The sequence below is a fragment of the Sitophilus oryzae genome, unplaced genomic scaffold (assembly GCF_002938485.1).
Source record: "Sitophilus oryzae breed Bouriz unplaced genomic scaffold, Soryzae_2.0 scaffold_165_pilon_pilon, whole genome shotgun sequence".
Classification (NCBI taxonomy): Eukaryota; Metazoa; Arthropoda; class Insecta; order Coleoptera; family Curculionidae; genus Sitophilus; species Sitophilus oryzae.
Window position 1 is genome coordinate 829,384 of NW_022146347.1, and position 18,770 is coordinate 848,153.

The 18,770-nt window shown below is 30.8% G+C and overlaps 2 protein-coding genes across 4 annotated transcripts; one reads left to right on the plus strand and one right to left on the minus strand.

Annotated features, from left to right (window-relative positions):
• Positions 1-424: 424 nt before the first annotated feature.
• On the minus strand, positions 425-12,470 carry LOC115880885 (probable methyltransferase TARBP1). Of its 2 annotated transcripts, XM_030898213.1 has the most exons (8): positions 12,129-12,244; positions 9,875-9,973; positions 9,740-9,817; positions 8,389-8,533; positions 8,140-8,332; positions 6,234-6,427; positions 1,922-2,715; positions 428-868 (listed from the first exon to the last, which is right to left on the minus strand). In XM_030898213.1, the coding sequence occupies exons 2-8, from the start codon at positions 9,928-9,930 to the stop codon at positions 700-702; spliced, it is 1,629 nt and encodes a 542-aa protein (XP_030754073.1). In that variant the 5' UTR covers positions 9,931-9,973; positions 12,129-12,244; the 3' UTR covers positions 428-699. The 2 variants fall into 2 exon arrangements, with proteins under 2 accessions (XP_030754072.1, XP_030754073.1); XM_030898212.1 differs by having other exon boundaries at positions 425-868; positions 9,875-12,470.
• Positions 12,471-16,280: 3,810 nt separating this feature from the next.
• On the plus strand, positions 16,281-18,358 carry LOC115880862 (microfibrillar-associated protein 1). 2 transcript variants are annotated; one of them, XM_030898180.1, is made up of 5 exons: positions 16,281-16,460; positions 16,525-16,793; positions 16,851-17,029; positions 17,090-17,331; positions 17,613-18,358. In XM_030898180.1, the coding sequence occupies exons 2-5, from the start codon at positions 16,544-16,546 to the stop codon at positions 18,265-18,267; spliced, it is 1,326 nt and encodes a 441-aa protein (XP_030754040.1). In that variant the 5' UTR covers positions 16,281-16,460; positions 16,525-16,543; the 3' UTR covers positions 18,268-18,358. The 2 variants fall into 2 exon arrangements, with proteins under 2 accessions (XP_030754040.1, XP_030754041.1); XM_030898181.1 differs by having other exon boundaries at positions 16,282-16,460; positions 16,535-16,793.
• Positions 18,359-18,770: the final 412 nt, after the last annotated feature.

An 18,770-nucleotide genomic window follows, 5' to 3' on the forward strand; every position in this document is an offset into this window, starting at 1 on the left:
CAATCATTATAAGTCTATCGCCAAATACATTGAGATAATGAGGCTTGAAAACCAGTTTCATTTTTTTAAATCCTGTTTTTTAAGCTTTATTATCTCAATATAATTGGAGATTGACTTGCAATGATTGACTTCTGAACCCTGCATATAATAATCCTGATAACCCTGTAAAAAATAGACTTCAAAATAAAATATTTGTAAGACAGCTTGTCTCAAGAATACCTTACACACTTTTTAGTTCATAAAGTCTATTTATTATTATTTATATATTTTTTATCTAATATTTTTATATAGATATATTTTTATATAGATAATAGTTCATGACTGTAAACACACATGAGTGTAAATGTTCTTAATTTCAATTTTCAATATAACAATAAATTAATAATAAAATACTCCTTAAAAATGTCATGAAATAAAATAAATAATAATCAATAGATAAGTACAAAACTTTATATAAACCTATAATTTTATATAGTGTCCAACCTACAAAAAATATATATTTTTTAAACATGGCCAGAAGAACAGAATTAAAGTAATAACAGTATATCCAGCGAAACAATATTTGATAGTGACAGTTGGCTATATGTCAATTAGTTCAAAAGTAGGTTAGATTTTGTCATTTTTTGCATGTCATCTGTCGTAATCACATATTTTTTCGCTGGACAGGATATACAATAATTTATTGTAGTTTCAAGAGAATTACTCTGATATTTCCATTTTTTGCAGCGTATGTTGTTTGACATATTCCCAAATAATAGTCGCTCCAGCTACGTGAACATTTAGAGATCGTGTTTGGCCCATTTGCGGTATTTCCAGACATACGTCTAACAACGGTATTAGGTTGGCTGGTATTCCAGTTTTTTCATTACTGTTAACAGGGATATAAACTCGTTATTATTGTGATTGGAATGAATACCCATTTTATTTTTTGTTCAGTAATAATTTAGTTTGCTGACATATACATGGCCAGTGATGGGCAAATACCCGATATATACCGTATGATCGAGAAAAAACGGCGTCAGCGATGGCTATGAAATGAAGATCGCTGTCAATTTATATGTAAATTTATATTGGGAAATGTCATCGATCGTCATTTCCCCGCCAACTGGACGCCGCTTTTTTTCGATCATACGGTATTTAAATTTGGATAAATACCCAAGGTCTTCCGGTATATACCCAGTGGGCAAACCAAACCAAACCTTAATAATATTTTAAAGATATATAAATTCCCCATTAAACACCGGAAAATATACTGGGTGTTCTATTTAAAATAAAGGAGTAACTTGCTTTTAAAAGTGTCCAATGTTCCATATTAATTTTGTCTCACCCTGTATAACTTTTCGGGTCAAATTTCAATTTGGTTTAACATACAATGTTTACTGTAATTAAATATTAGGCTATACAAGGTCAACTAAAATTTAGGTAGCTGTTATCTAAATTTAAAATTTACTCTTTATTTTCACAAAATGTGAAATATGCCAAAATCCTTAGATTTTAGGTATATGCTTCTTCAATAAAACTCAGCTTTATTTTTTTCTTAGAATCCGAAAATCAATTAATATATAGGGTGTTCCATTAGAAAAAACACAACTTTGATGTGTAACTTTTTTTGGAGATACCCTGTATAATTCTATAAATTTTTATAAAATGCTTTCAGTGAACCTACATATGCTGCCAAAATTTCATTTCGACATAAACTACCGTTCTCCTTGGAGCTTCCGCGGCGTATGAGAGACGCCACCCTGTATATAAATTCTCGACATTTGATTATTTTTGCTCGTTTATTCTCCGGGGAACGTCCTCCAAAAATAAAGGATCAAGCATTTTACAACACTAACAATAACTAGGCAAATCTTTGTTAAAAAATGCATTTTGCAAGGACACATCTTCTTGATTATTACAATTCCGAAAATATACTTACCCTAAGATTAAAATCGTCTTTTCAGGAAACTGAAACTCGTTCAACTTCACGCTACGCGTTGTCTGTTCTGCCCCTATGACACAGTACCCATCCTTCTGATAAGACAATATCCCGTCCCTTAAATCTTTAATCTTCACTTCCGTCACGCGAACCCAACCTTCGGATGACATACTTAAACTTTGAAATTCCTTATTTTCGACTACTTTGGCATCATGAAACACCAGGTTTCGAACGCCGAATGCTTCACATGTTCTAGACAAACCGCCCAAATTTTGCGGTTTTTCTATCAAAGATGCGATAAGTATGAAGTTGGAGTTTACACCGGACTCGTCATTTTCTTCAGACGTGTCTTTCCAAGGCGTTATCTTTTTCTGAATATTTACGTTTTGAACGGTTTTTTCCTTAGACGATATCTCAGTTTTAGGTTGTTTTTTTAAATAGTTGTCTATTGCATCAGAGAATGCTTGGTCTTTCGATGCTAACGGCGTTTTCTCACACAACGTTTTAAGACATCCCGATAGACTTAGGCCTAATATACAAGGATAAGTATTTTCCCATTCAGGCGAATTCACGCTGTTTAGTCTGGGGATATCATACAATATGCTTTTAAAGGAATTATCGCTCATAGGATTACAGTGGTTTAAAAATACTAGGTCGGTTTTCATGGTATTTTCGTACGATTGTCCTGTTGCCTCTATGCAGGTATTAATGGATTTTTCCAAGTAGTCATATTTTTCCAGGAACTCTGTGTAGTTATTTTCTTTGGCTTCATCTATCAGTCTTCTTAGTATATCCTACGATAAAGATTAATTATATTGTTTAGATTTATTATAAAAATGTGCATATATTTGAAGTGAAACTTCTTACTAACAGCCTGCTAACAGCTATTAAATTGAAGGATTTTGTATTGGTTCTGTTTGGTGAGCGAAGGGTAACGACGGGAAATGCCGTGCGGGCAGTGTATATCGACCAAAGATCCCGACAAAGGGAAGCGAACAGAGGAAGTTGAGGCGGCAATCAATTGTCGACCACGGTATTATTAAGGATACTTTGACTAGTTTTAGTATAAGTGCAATTTTGTTATTTGATTCAATTAATAAATCGACCACTTGTGCACACAACTGGTCTTCTCTTCCTCAACCCGAAAATCCAGACTCTGGGAGCAGTACCCGTCTAAAAGACTGCATTAATTTGGCGCGCAACGTGGGGCTTGAGAAAGAAGTTAGAAGAAAGAATCCGTAAGGAGTGGAAGCATAAACAAGTAGGCTCACTTTTATTTATTTAAAATGGGAGCAGTACCCGTCTAAAAGAGACTGCTGCAATTTGAAGGACATGTTTGAAAATGTGTAGTTTGTTCAAAAAGTAATAAATAAAAAAAATGTTTACGCGTAAAAAATAGTTTTTACGTGTAACAAATAGTTTTTTACAGCTTGTCTTCTCTTCCAAACTTAAAACCCAGGCCCTGGGAGCAGTACCGGTCTAAAAGAAACAGCTGCATTAATTTGGTGCCCAACGTGGGGCTTGAGGAAGAAGTTAGAAGAAGGAATCCGTAAGGAGCTGAAGCATAAACAAGTAGGCTCATTTTTATTTAGTTAAAGTGGGAGCAGTACCCGTCTAAAAGAGACTGCTGCAATTTGAAGGACATGTTTGAAAAAGTGTATTTGTTCAAAAAGCAATAAATTAAAAAAAATGTTTACGCATAAAAAATAGTTTTTGTGTGTAACAAATAGTTTTATACGCGTAAAATAATTTGATTCACTTTCCCAAATTTTGTATTAAAATATCAATATTTTCGATAAACACGTGGACTGCTCACAAATACACGTCGCGTCACTATATTTCTAAGCCGTTACCACTAGCTCGTGTGTCACAGCCGAGCCGTCTCGCTAACTCGTGTGTCACGGCTTTGAATTTTTACTCCCAGTGCGTGTAAAGAAGTTTCACTTCCTTTCAGTCCAAAAACGAGGAACTGACGGTCATTTTCTGCGTCTTTATTGTCGCTTTACAGTCTTATAGCAAAATTTTAAAGTGTATAGAATTAGACTTTGAGATATGTAACAGTTTTAAAAGTACCGTTTTTGAAAATTGGTAATTTAAATTTTTCAAGACTCAAAAAAATTGCCACAAAGGTCGCAAATATACATCAAGTAAACCATTGTTCCCCGTGAATCCCCAGATATATTTTGTAGATCTTCCTAATAGTATTTTTTGTCTATGAGATACCCGATGGCTATACTTTTCAAATTATCAGACTGTATAATAGTCTGTTCAACGGGAGGATACATGACAGTGACAGTTGTCTTTGTCAAATGGTAGGCACAACTGTCAAGAAGATTTTACTTTAATTGACTGACAAATTAAAATAATTCACAGGTAAATTGTATTTTCTTTATTTTTTTTAGGTATCGGTCAGTCAAAATCTTCCCTGATTCGTTTGCTTATAGTTATGATATACAGGGTGTCCCAGGATGAGCGTGCATTAGAAGCTTCTAGAGAAGTACAAGATCTAGATCGGAGATTTTTTGCACATCATTGTTTCACAATGAGATCTATCATTTAAAAATATTTTCAATATGGCGGCACTTATAAATCGGAAATAACGGAAGAGGGCAACGGCCCAGCTACGTCGAAACACCGGTTCCCATTAGAACACCGAAGTTAAGCGACGTAAGGCGATGCTAGTGGATGGACGGAGGACCGGTTCGAAACTTTGCATCGTGCTGTTGTCCAAAAGGGAAAAGTGTAAAATCTATTGATACACACTGCTCATTCACGCCGGTTCAAGGCCGGATGAGATCGGATATCTCGTGAGTAAGAGTTAATTTAGACACTTCCTAAATCGGTAGGCCATTGACCATGATATGGCCGAGGACCGCGGTTCGGATTCCGCGTAAACAAGTAGGTCCCGTCCAGTTTAGCCATTGCAGCAGAAAGGAGACGTTAACTTGAACCTCAAAAAAAATAACGGAAGTTGACAGCAACTTTTTATTTTAAATGGGGACCCCCATTTTTTATTTCATACTTAAATTCTCTGTAAGATTTTATGAATTTTAATCTCAAACATTCTATACCTAACATTAACCGTTTTTGAGAAAAAAATATTAATATTTTTGGAGGAAAAAAACTGCCTGTCAAAAAAAATTGTATAGCCTAAACGTCAAATTTAGTGATTCCTACAGCCACTGTGACATAAAAAGAAGACATGTGGCTATCTATTTCAAAAATTATAATTAATTGTTTGAATGTCATATACTATTGGCCGTAGCTGTTATGGAATTATCGTGGAAACCCACTTTTTTATTTCATTAGATTTTTCCAATTCGTTTGATTTTCAATTCGTTACGTTTTGATTATATAAGTATGTTCCTATAACTAAAATAAATCGTTTTTAAGTTATTTAAGATTTAGTTTTAAAGCGTATTTTTTTCTTGATTTTATCTAGTTTCATTTGACATAAGTGTCAGACCATCAGACAGTGTATTTCCTTCTGTCAAAAAATTAATTATTTCAATTTCCTGTATTATAAATACTGCTGCTAAAACTTTATAATAAAGTGTGTTTATAAAAGTATATATATCATATTTTAGCGATATCTAATAGCATTATGACTTGGCGAGAAATAGTTTTACATCGCTTGACGTTTAAAGTCATAGGCTACCTACTGATTAAAAAGCAGAAAAATATACGCTTTAAAACTAAATCTTAAATAACTTAAAAACGATTTACTTTAGGTGTAGGAACATAATCAAAAAGTAACGAATTAAAAAACCTTTTCCCTGGTGGAATAAAAAGTGGGTTTCCATTTGAAAAAAACCATTTATGATAATTTTTGAATCGCTCAATTGAATGACAGCTACGGCCAATATTATCTGACATTCGAACAATTTAATTTTTGAAATAAATAGCCACATGTCTTCCCTTTATGTCACAGAGGTTGTGGTAATCACTAAATTTGACGTTTAGGCTATACAGTCTTTTTTGACAAGCAGTTATTTTTCTCCAGAAATTGTAATTTTTTTTTCTCAAAAACGGTTAATGAGGTATAAAGTGTTTAATATAAAAATTCATAACATTTTGTATGGAACTTAAATATATAACAAAAAATTGGGGTACACATTGAAAATAAGAAAGTTGTTATCAAGTCCGGTATTTCCGGAAGTGCCGCCATATTGAAAATATTTTTAATTGATAGATCTAATTGTGAAACAATGATGTGCAAAAAATCTCCGATCCAGATATTCTAATTATCTAGAAACTTCTAATACACGCTCAGCCTTGGACACCCTGTATGTATTTTTATTTATATATTCACCTGTCCGTATAGCCTTAGTTTAAATTGTGCTCCCATGCTCCACGGCAAAGCTAATGATAAAACAGCCGTGAAAGACCTGATGAAATCTTCAGTATCTGATAGGGCCAAATGGTAGAAGGTGGGTGCAAGTCCTATCAATACTGATGGTGAAACATTTGGAGAAATGGTCATCACTCTTTTTATATATTCAATACCTACAATAATACTTAGATTTTACTACTGAATGGCCTTTAAAGCAAAAACAATATTTTTAAACTATACATTCGCATGAAAACTTAAGAGAAATTAATATTATTAAATATAAAAAAAATATTTAAAAAACAAGACTTCAATCTCATAATTACGTTTTTAAATAGTTTGGATACTGTAAAGCAAAATTCGAAACACTAAACCATACACGCTGACATGCAACTTTAGTCGGCCGACTATTTAGTTGCATAAATGAAAACAATACATTCTTATGGAGCCGATCGGCTCACTATTGATTTCATGTGGGCGCGGCTCCATAAGGATATATTATATGAGAATGTATTGTTTTCACTTTTGCAACTAATAGTCGGCCGACTAAAAATTGTATGTCAGCCTATACCGGGTGCGTCTCAAAAGTAGCTCACCCCTATAACTTTTTTATTTCTTCAGATAAAAAAGCAAGATTTGGTATGTTAGTATATGACATAAATTGGGATTGATTGACGTATTCAATTGTTTTTGGTCACTTCCTGTTTCACCGAAAATTACTACAACTTTTGATTTTTAAATGGCACCCTCGGTATTTTTTTACTTTATTCGATAGAAAATGACATTTTGAATAGAATGACATATCATATGTCAACTTTTGACATTTTCGCTTAATAAAAAATCGTATTTTAAAATGCAATCTAGAGTGTCATGGCTATGTTAAAAACACTAATTCTTAATCAAGGAGCCTTGGAAAAATAGTTTTGATCGTCTGATGTTTTTAGTGTCTTGTCCTGGCCAGCCAGAAAGTGCTCAAATCGTATTTTTAATCATATCTCAATTTTTCAAATGGAATGAGGGTGGCTCACTAGCATATTTGGGAAAAGCATTTTTTTACCAATAATTTGATACCACACACTTGGTATTTCAAGTCAAATTTTCGTTACAAACCGCAACTTTAATTTCAAATACACCATATGCGAAAATGTCAAAAGTTGACATATGCTATGTCATTCTATTCAGAGTGTTATTTTCTTTCGAATAGGTAAAAAAATGCCGAAGATGGCATTTAAAATTCAAAAGTTGTAGTCATTTCCGGTGAAACAGTGATCGAAAACAATTGAATACGTCAATCAATCCTAATTTATGTCATATACTAACATACCAAATCTCGTTTTTTTTAACTGAAAAAATAAAAAAGTTATAGAGGTGAGCCACTTTTGAGACGCACCCGGTATATCCTAAAAAAAACTTGCGAGAGGCAGACAGAAAAATGCATGGTTCGTTTAGAAATATGTAATAATTACTTTTTTTTAAATATGCGATAATAATTTTGAGTAGAGTAGTGAAAACATTTTTAAATTTCAAAAATTTTTGCTCTCATTTTTTTTTAAAACGTCCGAAATTCGGATACATAAAAAATAAGCTTTGATTCTAATTTTTTCGAAAATTTTTATAGGTATTGGTCCTATAAAAGTATCAGAAAATAATTATGTCAATATTGACTGCTGAAAAAAAAACATATAATATCAATTACGTAAAATTAAAATTTAAAAAGAGTGCGAATAATCTATGTAAATATGATTACATTATAATTCGATATTTATACAAAAAATGTATAGTTTAGTATAATAATAAAATGATTACTAAATACAATTTTATTCAGGAAGACACTGTATATAAAATTTAAAATAATACCTATAAAGGCATGACAATAAAATTGTATTACCTGCATATGCCGCCCCCTGCAATAAAACGATTAAGATCCAGTTGAAAAGCTGTTTAACACAAATTTGATTAGACTCTTCAATAAAGCAGTCCAACAAAAAAACGCCAATTTGAATTGCTTCCTTGGAATACGACTTGACAAAAGGAGTTATTGTCAACAAAGCCTGGGTAATTCGTAATTTTCTTATATGAATCTAAAAAAATATTTATTAATCAAAATAAAATAATGAATGGTTTATGTAGTAGTTACCTCCGAATTTGGAAAATATCTTTTCTTGAAAAATTTCAGATATTCTCCTCTTAATGAATCGATGACTGTAGAGACATCGTATTTCGCTATTTCAAGTATAGCTTCCAAAGCTATTATTCTAGATGATATATTTAAGACATTTGGACTGAAAATAACTACTGTTTAGAATTTGTTACACAAATATAAACTAAAGTCTGTCCAGCAAAGGATGCGACGATTTCGAAAGGTGACATATAGGCCTGGTGCATTCTCCGCCAGTGCTGCCACCATCGGAGAATATCGTAAACAACTGGTACATACAAATACACGGGTTTAAATAGCGAGTATACGAAAAATTTATTATATAATTATTCTAAGTGTTAGGAAGTATAATTTGTGAAAATTCTAAAAATAAAAATAAAAAAGTAAATATTTTGATATCTTCAGAAGGTCTAACTTGTAGTATAATTTATTATTCCAGCTAAAAAACTTTTTAGATGAGTTCAACTACGACAGCGAGCATAGTTTTACGCACCGATTTTGCTAGTGGGGTCATAGTTGGGGCTATTTCGGCTATAACGAAATTTTTTAAAGGTAGATAATTATAATTTTAGAAGATGTTCATAAAACATTTAATCACTAGTTGATTAAAAAAAGTAAACCATTAATATTGCAAATTATATTTTTATCCTCTCATATTATATACCTATTTAATTTTTTGATTATGTAATGAGCACTTTCTTTACTCACTTGTTTCGTTGAACTGCTTGAATCCATTTTTGCTATTGATCAAATCGGTGTGAGAAACTATGAAGCTATAAAATGTTGTTTTGGGAGAGTTTAATATCCGGGAAAGTTGAGTTATTGAATGTTATTGCACTAAACAACGCCTTAATTACGCTCTTCTTTAAGCATTAACATTTTTTCGGTGATTTTATTAACATTTTAAACTGTCACAACACGACGCCTAGTTCGGGTTCTTTTTCATTTATTTTTTTACTACCCAAAAAACAGCGTTACATTACACAAACCTCGTACCTGAGTGTTTTAATTGGTGTTTTATAGTCTCAATAACTGCACTAGCAAAAATCTAAAATACTTAAATATTATGACAAAACCACGATTTCAATATTATTTTAATGCGATCAACATGACGGCGCCTACTGATAATTTCAGAGTTTTGCCATTGAAGCGCTGCGGTCGGAATTTGCTGAAATCAACTGAAATGCACCAAGCCTATACAAACATACAGAAACTGACAGGAAAAAACAATTTATTTCCGAATCACAAATCACATTTACTTTACTTATAGACTACATATGTAATCTCTCGCTGGACAGACTATATTTTGAAACTTGATTAAAAAACTTACTTAGAATTTTCATAGGTATCTACAACCTTGCTATAGTCAGTCTCTTCAAGAAATTCTTGGCAAATAAAATACTCAGTTCTGAAAAAAATTACAGATTAAGAAAGCATATTTAAAGTGTAAAAAGCCATCTATTACCTTTCATCTTTAGTAGTTATAATTCCTTGCAGATATATTTCAAGTATAGTTGGCATCAAATACACGAAATTTGAGCAATTTTTCTCATGTAACAGTTTCCTAATTGATGATATTAAATGAAATTTTATTACGGGATATGTAGCGGAGAATTCCAACAATTTATTATTTGTAAGAAAAATACCACCGACATTGCTGACAAGATTATCACAATACGCAGCATTAATATAGTGAATTAATATTTTTTTAAAGTAGACATCTTTTTTCAAAGTCTTCAGTTTTGAATAACAGAATTTCAAAAAATCAAACAGAACATCGGGTACTTCAGTTAATTGTATTATTGTCAATATTTTTTCATATAAGAATACAAGTAGTTCATTATTGTGACAGTCAAACATACTTTTAAATAGCTCTGTAATTTCAGTTGTATTCCTTAAATTTAATTTATTATTATATAATTTAAATAAAATATGTATATACTCTTTGCAGATATATGTATCTCTTTCCGTAAAAATTTTGCGACTCCATATTTCAAAAATTTGTTCCCCAATTGTTTGTTGTTCATTATTAATAGAATTATCATGTTCTCTCAATAAAATTGGAAATTTATTTAAAAAAGCTAAACTAACGAATATTTGTTCTTTTTTAAATATATTTGGTTTTAAAGAACTTTGTATTAATAAATTCACAATTTTCATATGAAAATTTTCAGTTTTTTCTGTAACTGTAATTAATAAAGTCAAAAAATAAGATGTTGTGTTGGAACTTAAATGCTCTAAGAAATATTCAATCAAAAACTCCTCTGTTTGTAAAATAAGGTCTCCACTTTCTGAATATGTTGGCGACTTTAAATACATATTCCAAACAAACAACTTGATATGAGGATTTAATTTATGTAAATGTTTCATAATTGTTGTTGAAATTATATCAAAGTTCAGTCTTTGTAACAACATAATACATATTTCTATTTTATCAACAGAACCATCATTGCCACTTAAAATTAGTAATTCATTTATTATAAAGTCAACAATTTCTTCTGAGATTTCGTGACTTTGAAAATAACTGTGGTAATTGATGTTATAATTTTTAAGAGATTTGGCTATCTTATACATTTTATAAAAACTTCTACCATCCCAAAAGTAATTTATGACATATTTTATACATTCAGTCTTAACATAAGTGTGTGAAAGTTTAACAATACAGCTAAGAATATCTTTGAAATAGTCAATATTAATACATTTCTTATTTTCAGTTACAAAAATGTTTTGAATAACTTTCCACAGACTCATTGAATTCCATGGAATTAGTAAAATTTCATTTAAAATTATATCAAAATCTTTTTTGCATTTTTTTGAAGAAAATGTTTGGAATGAAAGATACACTTTACATGTTTCTTCATTGTAATCATTTACATTAATGGCTGGTAAAATCAACTTTAATACAGATTTTAGGTTTTCATCTTCATAGTTCTGTTGCAAAACATGCATGAGTACATTGTATACAATTGAAGGTTGGCAGTGGTTTAAATAAATTTCATAAATGCATTTTTGCCAGATAAAATGATAAATTTCTATATCTTTAAGTAATTCTAATGCTGGCTCGACAAGATGTAACTGTTTCTCTTTACCAATGTCTATTAACAAGAAAAATGTATCCCATGAATTTTCAGATAATTCTGGTACAGAAATATAAGTATTATGTACTGAATTATAAAAATTATTAATATAGTACTTCATAATATATATTCCTTGTTTATTTAATGCTGGACTGGACTGCATTAAGCAATTTCCCAGAAAATGCCAAAAATCATCTGTATTAAAACAACACACACTTTCCTTAATAACATCAACGTCCACCTTATATAATAGAGCACATAATGTATCTAAATTCCCTTTAGTTTGACAAAAATGAAAAACAACATTTAAAGAATTTACTTTTGCATTTACTGGTAAAATAGAGTAAAAAAATGTAATAGTTTCATATATTTGCTTCCTGACTGATTTGCATTCTGTTACACCTAATAAAAACGTTATAATATATTCATATTTTAGATGCTCAAATAAAAATTCAATGCTTGATTGTGTGTAACAATATCTGATAACAACATCTAATATATAGGCAACATTTATTTTACAGTCTGTATTATCATTGTGTTGAATATAACTTAACAATTCTAACAGCAATGCAGTTGGATCGTTAGAAACTATAAGAGCTTTACTTAAAGTTTCTTTTAATAAATCTGAATTTATCGAAGTACCTTTATAAATATGACTAATATCAATGCTTATCTTGTTATCAGAAGATGAACCATCAAAAAATTTCAATTTTGCATCCAGTAAAATATTCAGCGTTTTTAAATCCTGCGTATTTTTTATAGCCAAATCTAAAATATTAGGATGAAAGTTACTAATTTCCCAAATACATTGAAGACCATTGTCATCCATTATATATAATAAAAACTATTGTAATACACTTGGCAAACAACAACAAATGTTTAATAATTATCTTGAGATGTGTTTGAAAAACTAGTAATAAATTATGAACAAGAATTAAAATAAAAAATTATGAGGTGATTTGACATCCAATCTTTTGTTTTTATTAAAAAGATAGGTTGCCATGCAAATCTTCTTCTTCAATTTGAATTTCGGCCTTTGTTGCCTAAAATTATCCGGGCAGTATATTCAAGTCATAATTTTCCTACCTTTTTCTGCTAAATTATTGGCTAAATTTTATATTTATAATCTATCTTAGGTAAAGGTGTGGATCCGGTGGCTGACCTTGAAGCCAATATTTGCTGCATTTGATCATCGATACTACGCAAGCGCACATCGTCGATGTTGCCAAATTGCAGTTTATTTTCGAATTATTTGCAGTTGAAATTTTTTTTTTGAGTGTTAATCAATAATAATACAAACTCTATAATTAATTTTATAATTTCAGATTTATCTTGATATCCAAAATTAAGGTAAGAAGGATAATGAAGATTGTGAAATGAAAGTATTATGAATATATAAAATTGTAATAATAATAACATTTATTTATATTTACATTAGAATTAAAAATTATCATTTACGGACTTTTTCTTAATGGTTTTAAACTTATTAGAATTATTTTATTTCTTTCAAGTTATTAAATTTCTAGTTATTTACAGACAACAATAGTTTTGATTATATGTATTGATGTATTGAAGTACTACCATGACGAGTCTTATACAGGGTCCGGCAATAGTGCGTCGGGCATCTGCAGCTCCTAGAATAAAAAACTTGAGAATTTTGTTAAAGTGCAGACCTAAAGTATGTACCAGGATGTATTTCAGGAAAATATTTTAACTTCTATAGGGTGGCTCAAAAAAGTGTGAGTGGACCTGGATGATTTTTTTTTAAATTGAACACCCTGTATATTATTGCATTTTTGGCTTCCTTTCAGATCACTTTACATAACCCTAAGATATGAATAAATATATTTCGATAGTTTCAGAGATATTAATAAATAAATAAAAAATATATATTTTTCAGTCCTTTTCAAAAAAATTATTAAAAATACAAGAACTGTTCTGAAATCAAAACTATGTTAGGTATTTACTTTAGATGGTCTATTCTTACTTTGCTATAAATATGGTAATCGTAAATCATACAGGATGTTCAATATTCTACGCCAAACTTTCTAAAATATAAAATAATTTTTCTTTGTTTTCTTAAAGGGAACATCCTGTATATTATTTTTTTATTAGATGGAGCATTAAAAAATGAACATTTTTTGAATTTAAAGTATTTCAAAATTTTTAACAGTTTTCCGGATACACGCAGTATTATTTCATATGGCGCTTTCAATAGTAAAATACGAGAGAAAAATCATTGGGTGGCTTTGATAAAAATTTACTGTGGAAAATGCCATATGAAATATAAAACCGCAAATATCTGCAAAACCGTTAAAAATTTTGAAATACTCTAAACACAAAAAATGTTCATTTTTTAATTGTCCGTCTACTGAAAAAATAATATACAGTTCCATTTAAAAAAACGATGAAAAATTATTTTATATTTTAGAAAGTTTGGCGTAGAATTTTGAACATCCTGTATGATTTACGATTTTCATATTTATAGCAAAGTAAGTACAGACCATCTAAAGTAAATACCTAATATAGTTTTGATTTCAGAACAGTTCCTGTATTTTTAATATTTTTTTTAAGAAAGGCTGAAAAATATATATTTTTGATTTATTTTTGAATATCTCTGAAACTATCGAATATATTTATTCATATCTTAGGGTTATGTAAAGTGATCTGAAAAGAAGCCAAAATGCAATAATATACAGGGTGTTCCATTCCAGGTCCACTCACACTTTTTGAACCAACTATAGAAGTTAAAATATTTTCCTGAAATACATCCTGGTACATACTTTAAGTCTGCACTTAAACAAAATTCTCAAGTTTTTTATTCTATGAGCTACAGATGCCCGACGCACTATTGCCGGACCATGTATAGAACAATACACGTCAATGGGAGATAGAGATAACATTTTACCTATAATGTTACTAATATAATATACTTTCGTTATAAATGTGGTTATAAACCGGCCTACACACGTGGCAATTTGCAGGGTCCAATCTGCATGGAACAATATCGGGTTTTGTCTACACATGTCCCAATTTATCAGTAGGTTTAGTATTTTCTGCGTGCGTGTTTGACACCATTATAGCATTATGGCACCCTCAAAGCGCAAAAAATCGGTATAGCATTGTCATTAGTGATTAAATTAAAAATTAAAGATTTTAAGTTAAAGTTTAAAAAAAATTTAAAATTAAAGTCAGATAAAAGAAAAGAAAAAAAAGTTCTGGAACAACTGCATCACACACATTCCAATTTGCAGGGTATTAGGGAGGGGAGCAGGGCGATTGGATCGACGGGACTTCCAACTAGCCGATATCGGGAAGTTATTCACGATTGCACTCCACACGGTACAATTACGCCTCAATTTGTAAATTGCCACGTGAGTAGGCCGCTTAATGTTTGTATCATAATTTCTTAAAAATATCAAGTTAGTGGATTAATAGCAATTTTAGACATATATTTTATCGAAGAGTGTGTTGATAAGACTAAAATAAGCTTCATGTTTTATCTTTTTCTCTTTAGAAGGGAGATGGTTTGTGTCGTAGAATACATTACAGTATTTAATATCGTGTACTTTGATATTCTTTTCTTAATTTACTGTGATTTCTTGTTTCCTATAATGCCAAATCTTGACAATATGGTGAAGGTTGAGTTTTGATCTTATTAGTTTTGTACCTGTGTTTATACAAGACCAAATTAAGACTTATTAGTTTGTGATTATATTAAGATCTTTCTTATAATATTTGTTATGTCTTAATCTTAATACTCTATTATGCTTTGTATGGAAAATAAATGTTAAAATATCTTAATTTTGTATATCCTATTCCATCCTTCCATTAGCAAAAATATAGTTTATAAATCATATATGCTAAGAATATCACATAAATTAGTTGTAAGAATTGAGAAACCTTAAGGTAGCAGAAAAATTAATGCAATATATGTATAAGCAGAATTAAACAAAAGGTAACTGTTAATGTTGCTGAAGCTGATTCTACAATTTTAATTACGGAGGCTTAAAGGCCTTTTAAGGCCTCCGTAGTTTGTTTTGATGGAATGTTAAAAAAACTATTATGAACATGACATGGAGCTCCCGAATTTTTAATAAAGCACTTTTTAAACGTAGCATAATAATCTAGAGCAATTAGATTAATTATAGGAATCTAGAGTTTTATTTATATTTAATTTTATTGACAATGAAAATACATAATAAGCGTTCACGTGTTGTGCGAAATATTAAAATAATAATATAAATAATATACCGCGTACTATGATTGAAAAAAAATAGCGTCAGCGATGACTATGAAATGAAGATGGCTGTCATTTTATATGGGAAATGTCCTCAATCGTCATTTCCCAGCCAACTGTATATATTGACAAAAAAACACTGAAAAGCACATATTTGTTTTCTACTGAATATAATTCCAAAATAACTTGCAATCTGGCAACATCGAAGATGTGCGCATGCGTAGTGTCTCTGACTATATGCAGCAAAAACTCGTTTCAAGGTCAGCCACCGGATCCACACCATTACCCTATCTTACAATACGAGAAAAGGTAACTATCTTTTTACCCAAACCTGATACAAATTCTTAAAACTGAAAGGAAACATGTTTTAGAAGTTGCTTTTTTTTTCAAAATTATATATGAATTATGTATTATTTCTTCTGTGGTTACAGCAACACATACATCGGTGCAGCAACAACATGACGTCAGATATGATGGTGACGCCTGCAGGGGCACGGGGAGGGGATGATTGACATTGACGGATGTTATTTTTCAGTTGATGTTGACGTTGGCAACTGTTGACAGTTGACAGTTTTGTTTTGACCAGTGGTTCGTGAAGACTGTAATTTGGAGAGTGAAAAAGTGTTTATTTGGATTAAATTTGTATAGTGTAGGTACTAGAAAACAATAAAAGGAGAGAAGAATAATATATAAATACCAAAGTTATTAAACTTCCTGATCCTTTATTTGTCAAGGTATAGCAAAAATATTTAAATTGTATAAACTTCTATTTTAAAATGTCTTTTATTAATATTTTAGTTTTAAGTAGTACGACACTATGGCTCTCAATCCACCTTTGATATATGGAATACAAAGTACGGCCGGTGCCGTCCCAGTCAGAAATGAAAAAGGTGAAATTTCTATGCAAAAAGTAAAGGTTCACAGATATGTATCTGGAAAAAGACCAGACTATGCTCAGGAAGTTCCTTCAGATAGTGATAGTGATGAAGACGATTTCTTGGAGCGCAGACATCACATTAATAAAGAAGCATCGCCAGAATTAATAAGAAGTGATGATGAGTTAAAAGGTAAGTCATATATAATTATGTTTCACTAGGATATGTGTTATATTATCTTCATTACAGATCCACGTTTAAAAAGGTTACGGAATATCGAAATTGATACAGAAGTACGTCCTGAACGTCGCAGACACGTTTTTGAAGCAGAAGTTTTGGAATCTTCTGATGATGAAGAGCTAAACGTTAGTTTACCAGAGCACAAACACACTTTAGAAGCGGGACCAGATGATGACGCTTCGGAAGAGGTAATATATTTGTCAAATTCAAATGTTCTAAATTAAATTTATTTTGTATTTTATAAACAGGAACTTAGCGATGAAGAAATCGAAAGAAGAAGAGAGCACCTTAAAAGTAAAATGGTAAAAACTAAACACGAAGAGGAATTCTTGAAGAAGGAAGAGGATTCTACCTCATCAGAGGAGGAAGAGTCGGAAGAATATACAGATTCCGAGGAAGAAACTGGACCTAGACTTAAGCCAGTATTTGTGAGAAAAAGAGACAGAGTTACTATTATTGAAAAGGAGAAAGAAGCGGTAAGACAAAAAAGGTAAATGAAAAAATCGATGTGTATTTAATTTTCAAATATAAAATAATACTAGTTTACCACAATACAGCAAGGCTCTATGCTTTGAAGTCTAGATGTGATTAAACCTCCCATATTGAATATTGAGTTGATATGTTATTAATGGAAAGTAATGTGGTATGGTGTCTTGTAATAAACTAGTGTTATTATATTATTATGTATTAAAAAAATATGACAAAGTCCAATAGTGCAGTTGTTATTTTGACATTTGCGTTTCTCTACCTAATATTTTTTTTATATTATAGATTGGAGGAAGATGAAATAAGAAAGGCTGAAGAAAAACGTCGTCAGACCCTAAGAATGGTAGAAGAGTTAATCCGTAATAAAAAAGAAGATAAAGACAAAGATACTAACGAGCCTGATTTAAATGATGTCTGTACAGATGATGAAAATGACGAGGTGGAATACGAAGCCTGGAAATTAAGAGAACTAAAAAGGGTAAAGCGAGACAGAGAAGAAAGGGAAGCCGTAGAAAAAGAAAAGATGGAGATAGAGAAACTAAGAAATATGACAGAAGAAGAAAGGAGGTTGGCTTTAAGACTAAACCCGAAATTAGTAACAAACAAGGCGGCAAAAGGAAAATACAAGTTCTTGCAGAAGTATTATCATCGTGGTGCTTTCTATTTAGACAAAGAGGATGAAGTGTTTAAGAGAGATTTTGCTCAAGCCACTCTGGAGGATCACTTTGACAAAACTATACTTCCGAAAGTTATGCAGGTTAAAAACTTTGGAAGATCTGGACGTACCAAATACACACACTTGGTTGATCAAGATACTACACAGTTTGATTCACCATGGTCGAATGAAAATCAGCAGAACATCAAATTTCATTCAACACAGGCAGGCGGGGTAAAGCAGACATTTGAAAAGCCATCTCTTAAGAAGAAGAAAACACAGTAATGGATGTGTTAATTTTAATTTTGTAAATATTATATTTAAGAGTGTATGTAATGAATTTTTGTTACTTAATATAGTTACTGAAAACCCTAAATTAGTAGTAGTATTATTAACCTTTTCAATTATTAATTAGAAACATTATCTTAGTGGAAAGTAAAAGTTTTCAGATACATTAAAATATTTTTTGAAAATTAAAATGATTTGTATCCAAAAATCTTTTAATTTTTTCTATTAATTTTTAACAATCTTCAATGTCTAGTCTGTCCATTGAGTCAGGGAAGATTTTGACAGAAGACACAATTTGCCTGTAAATAAAAAAGACAAATATGTACAACAGTCAAAATGAAAATTAATTGGTTTACTGTTAATTTCTTTTCTCAATGAACTTTTATTCACTGTAAAAATTAACACGGCAGTTTTCTGTCATTTTTTGAATGTCATCTGTTGAAATCACTGTAGGCTCATTGGACACTGGATAGACTTCAGACTTTCTTCAGAGAATTTTG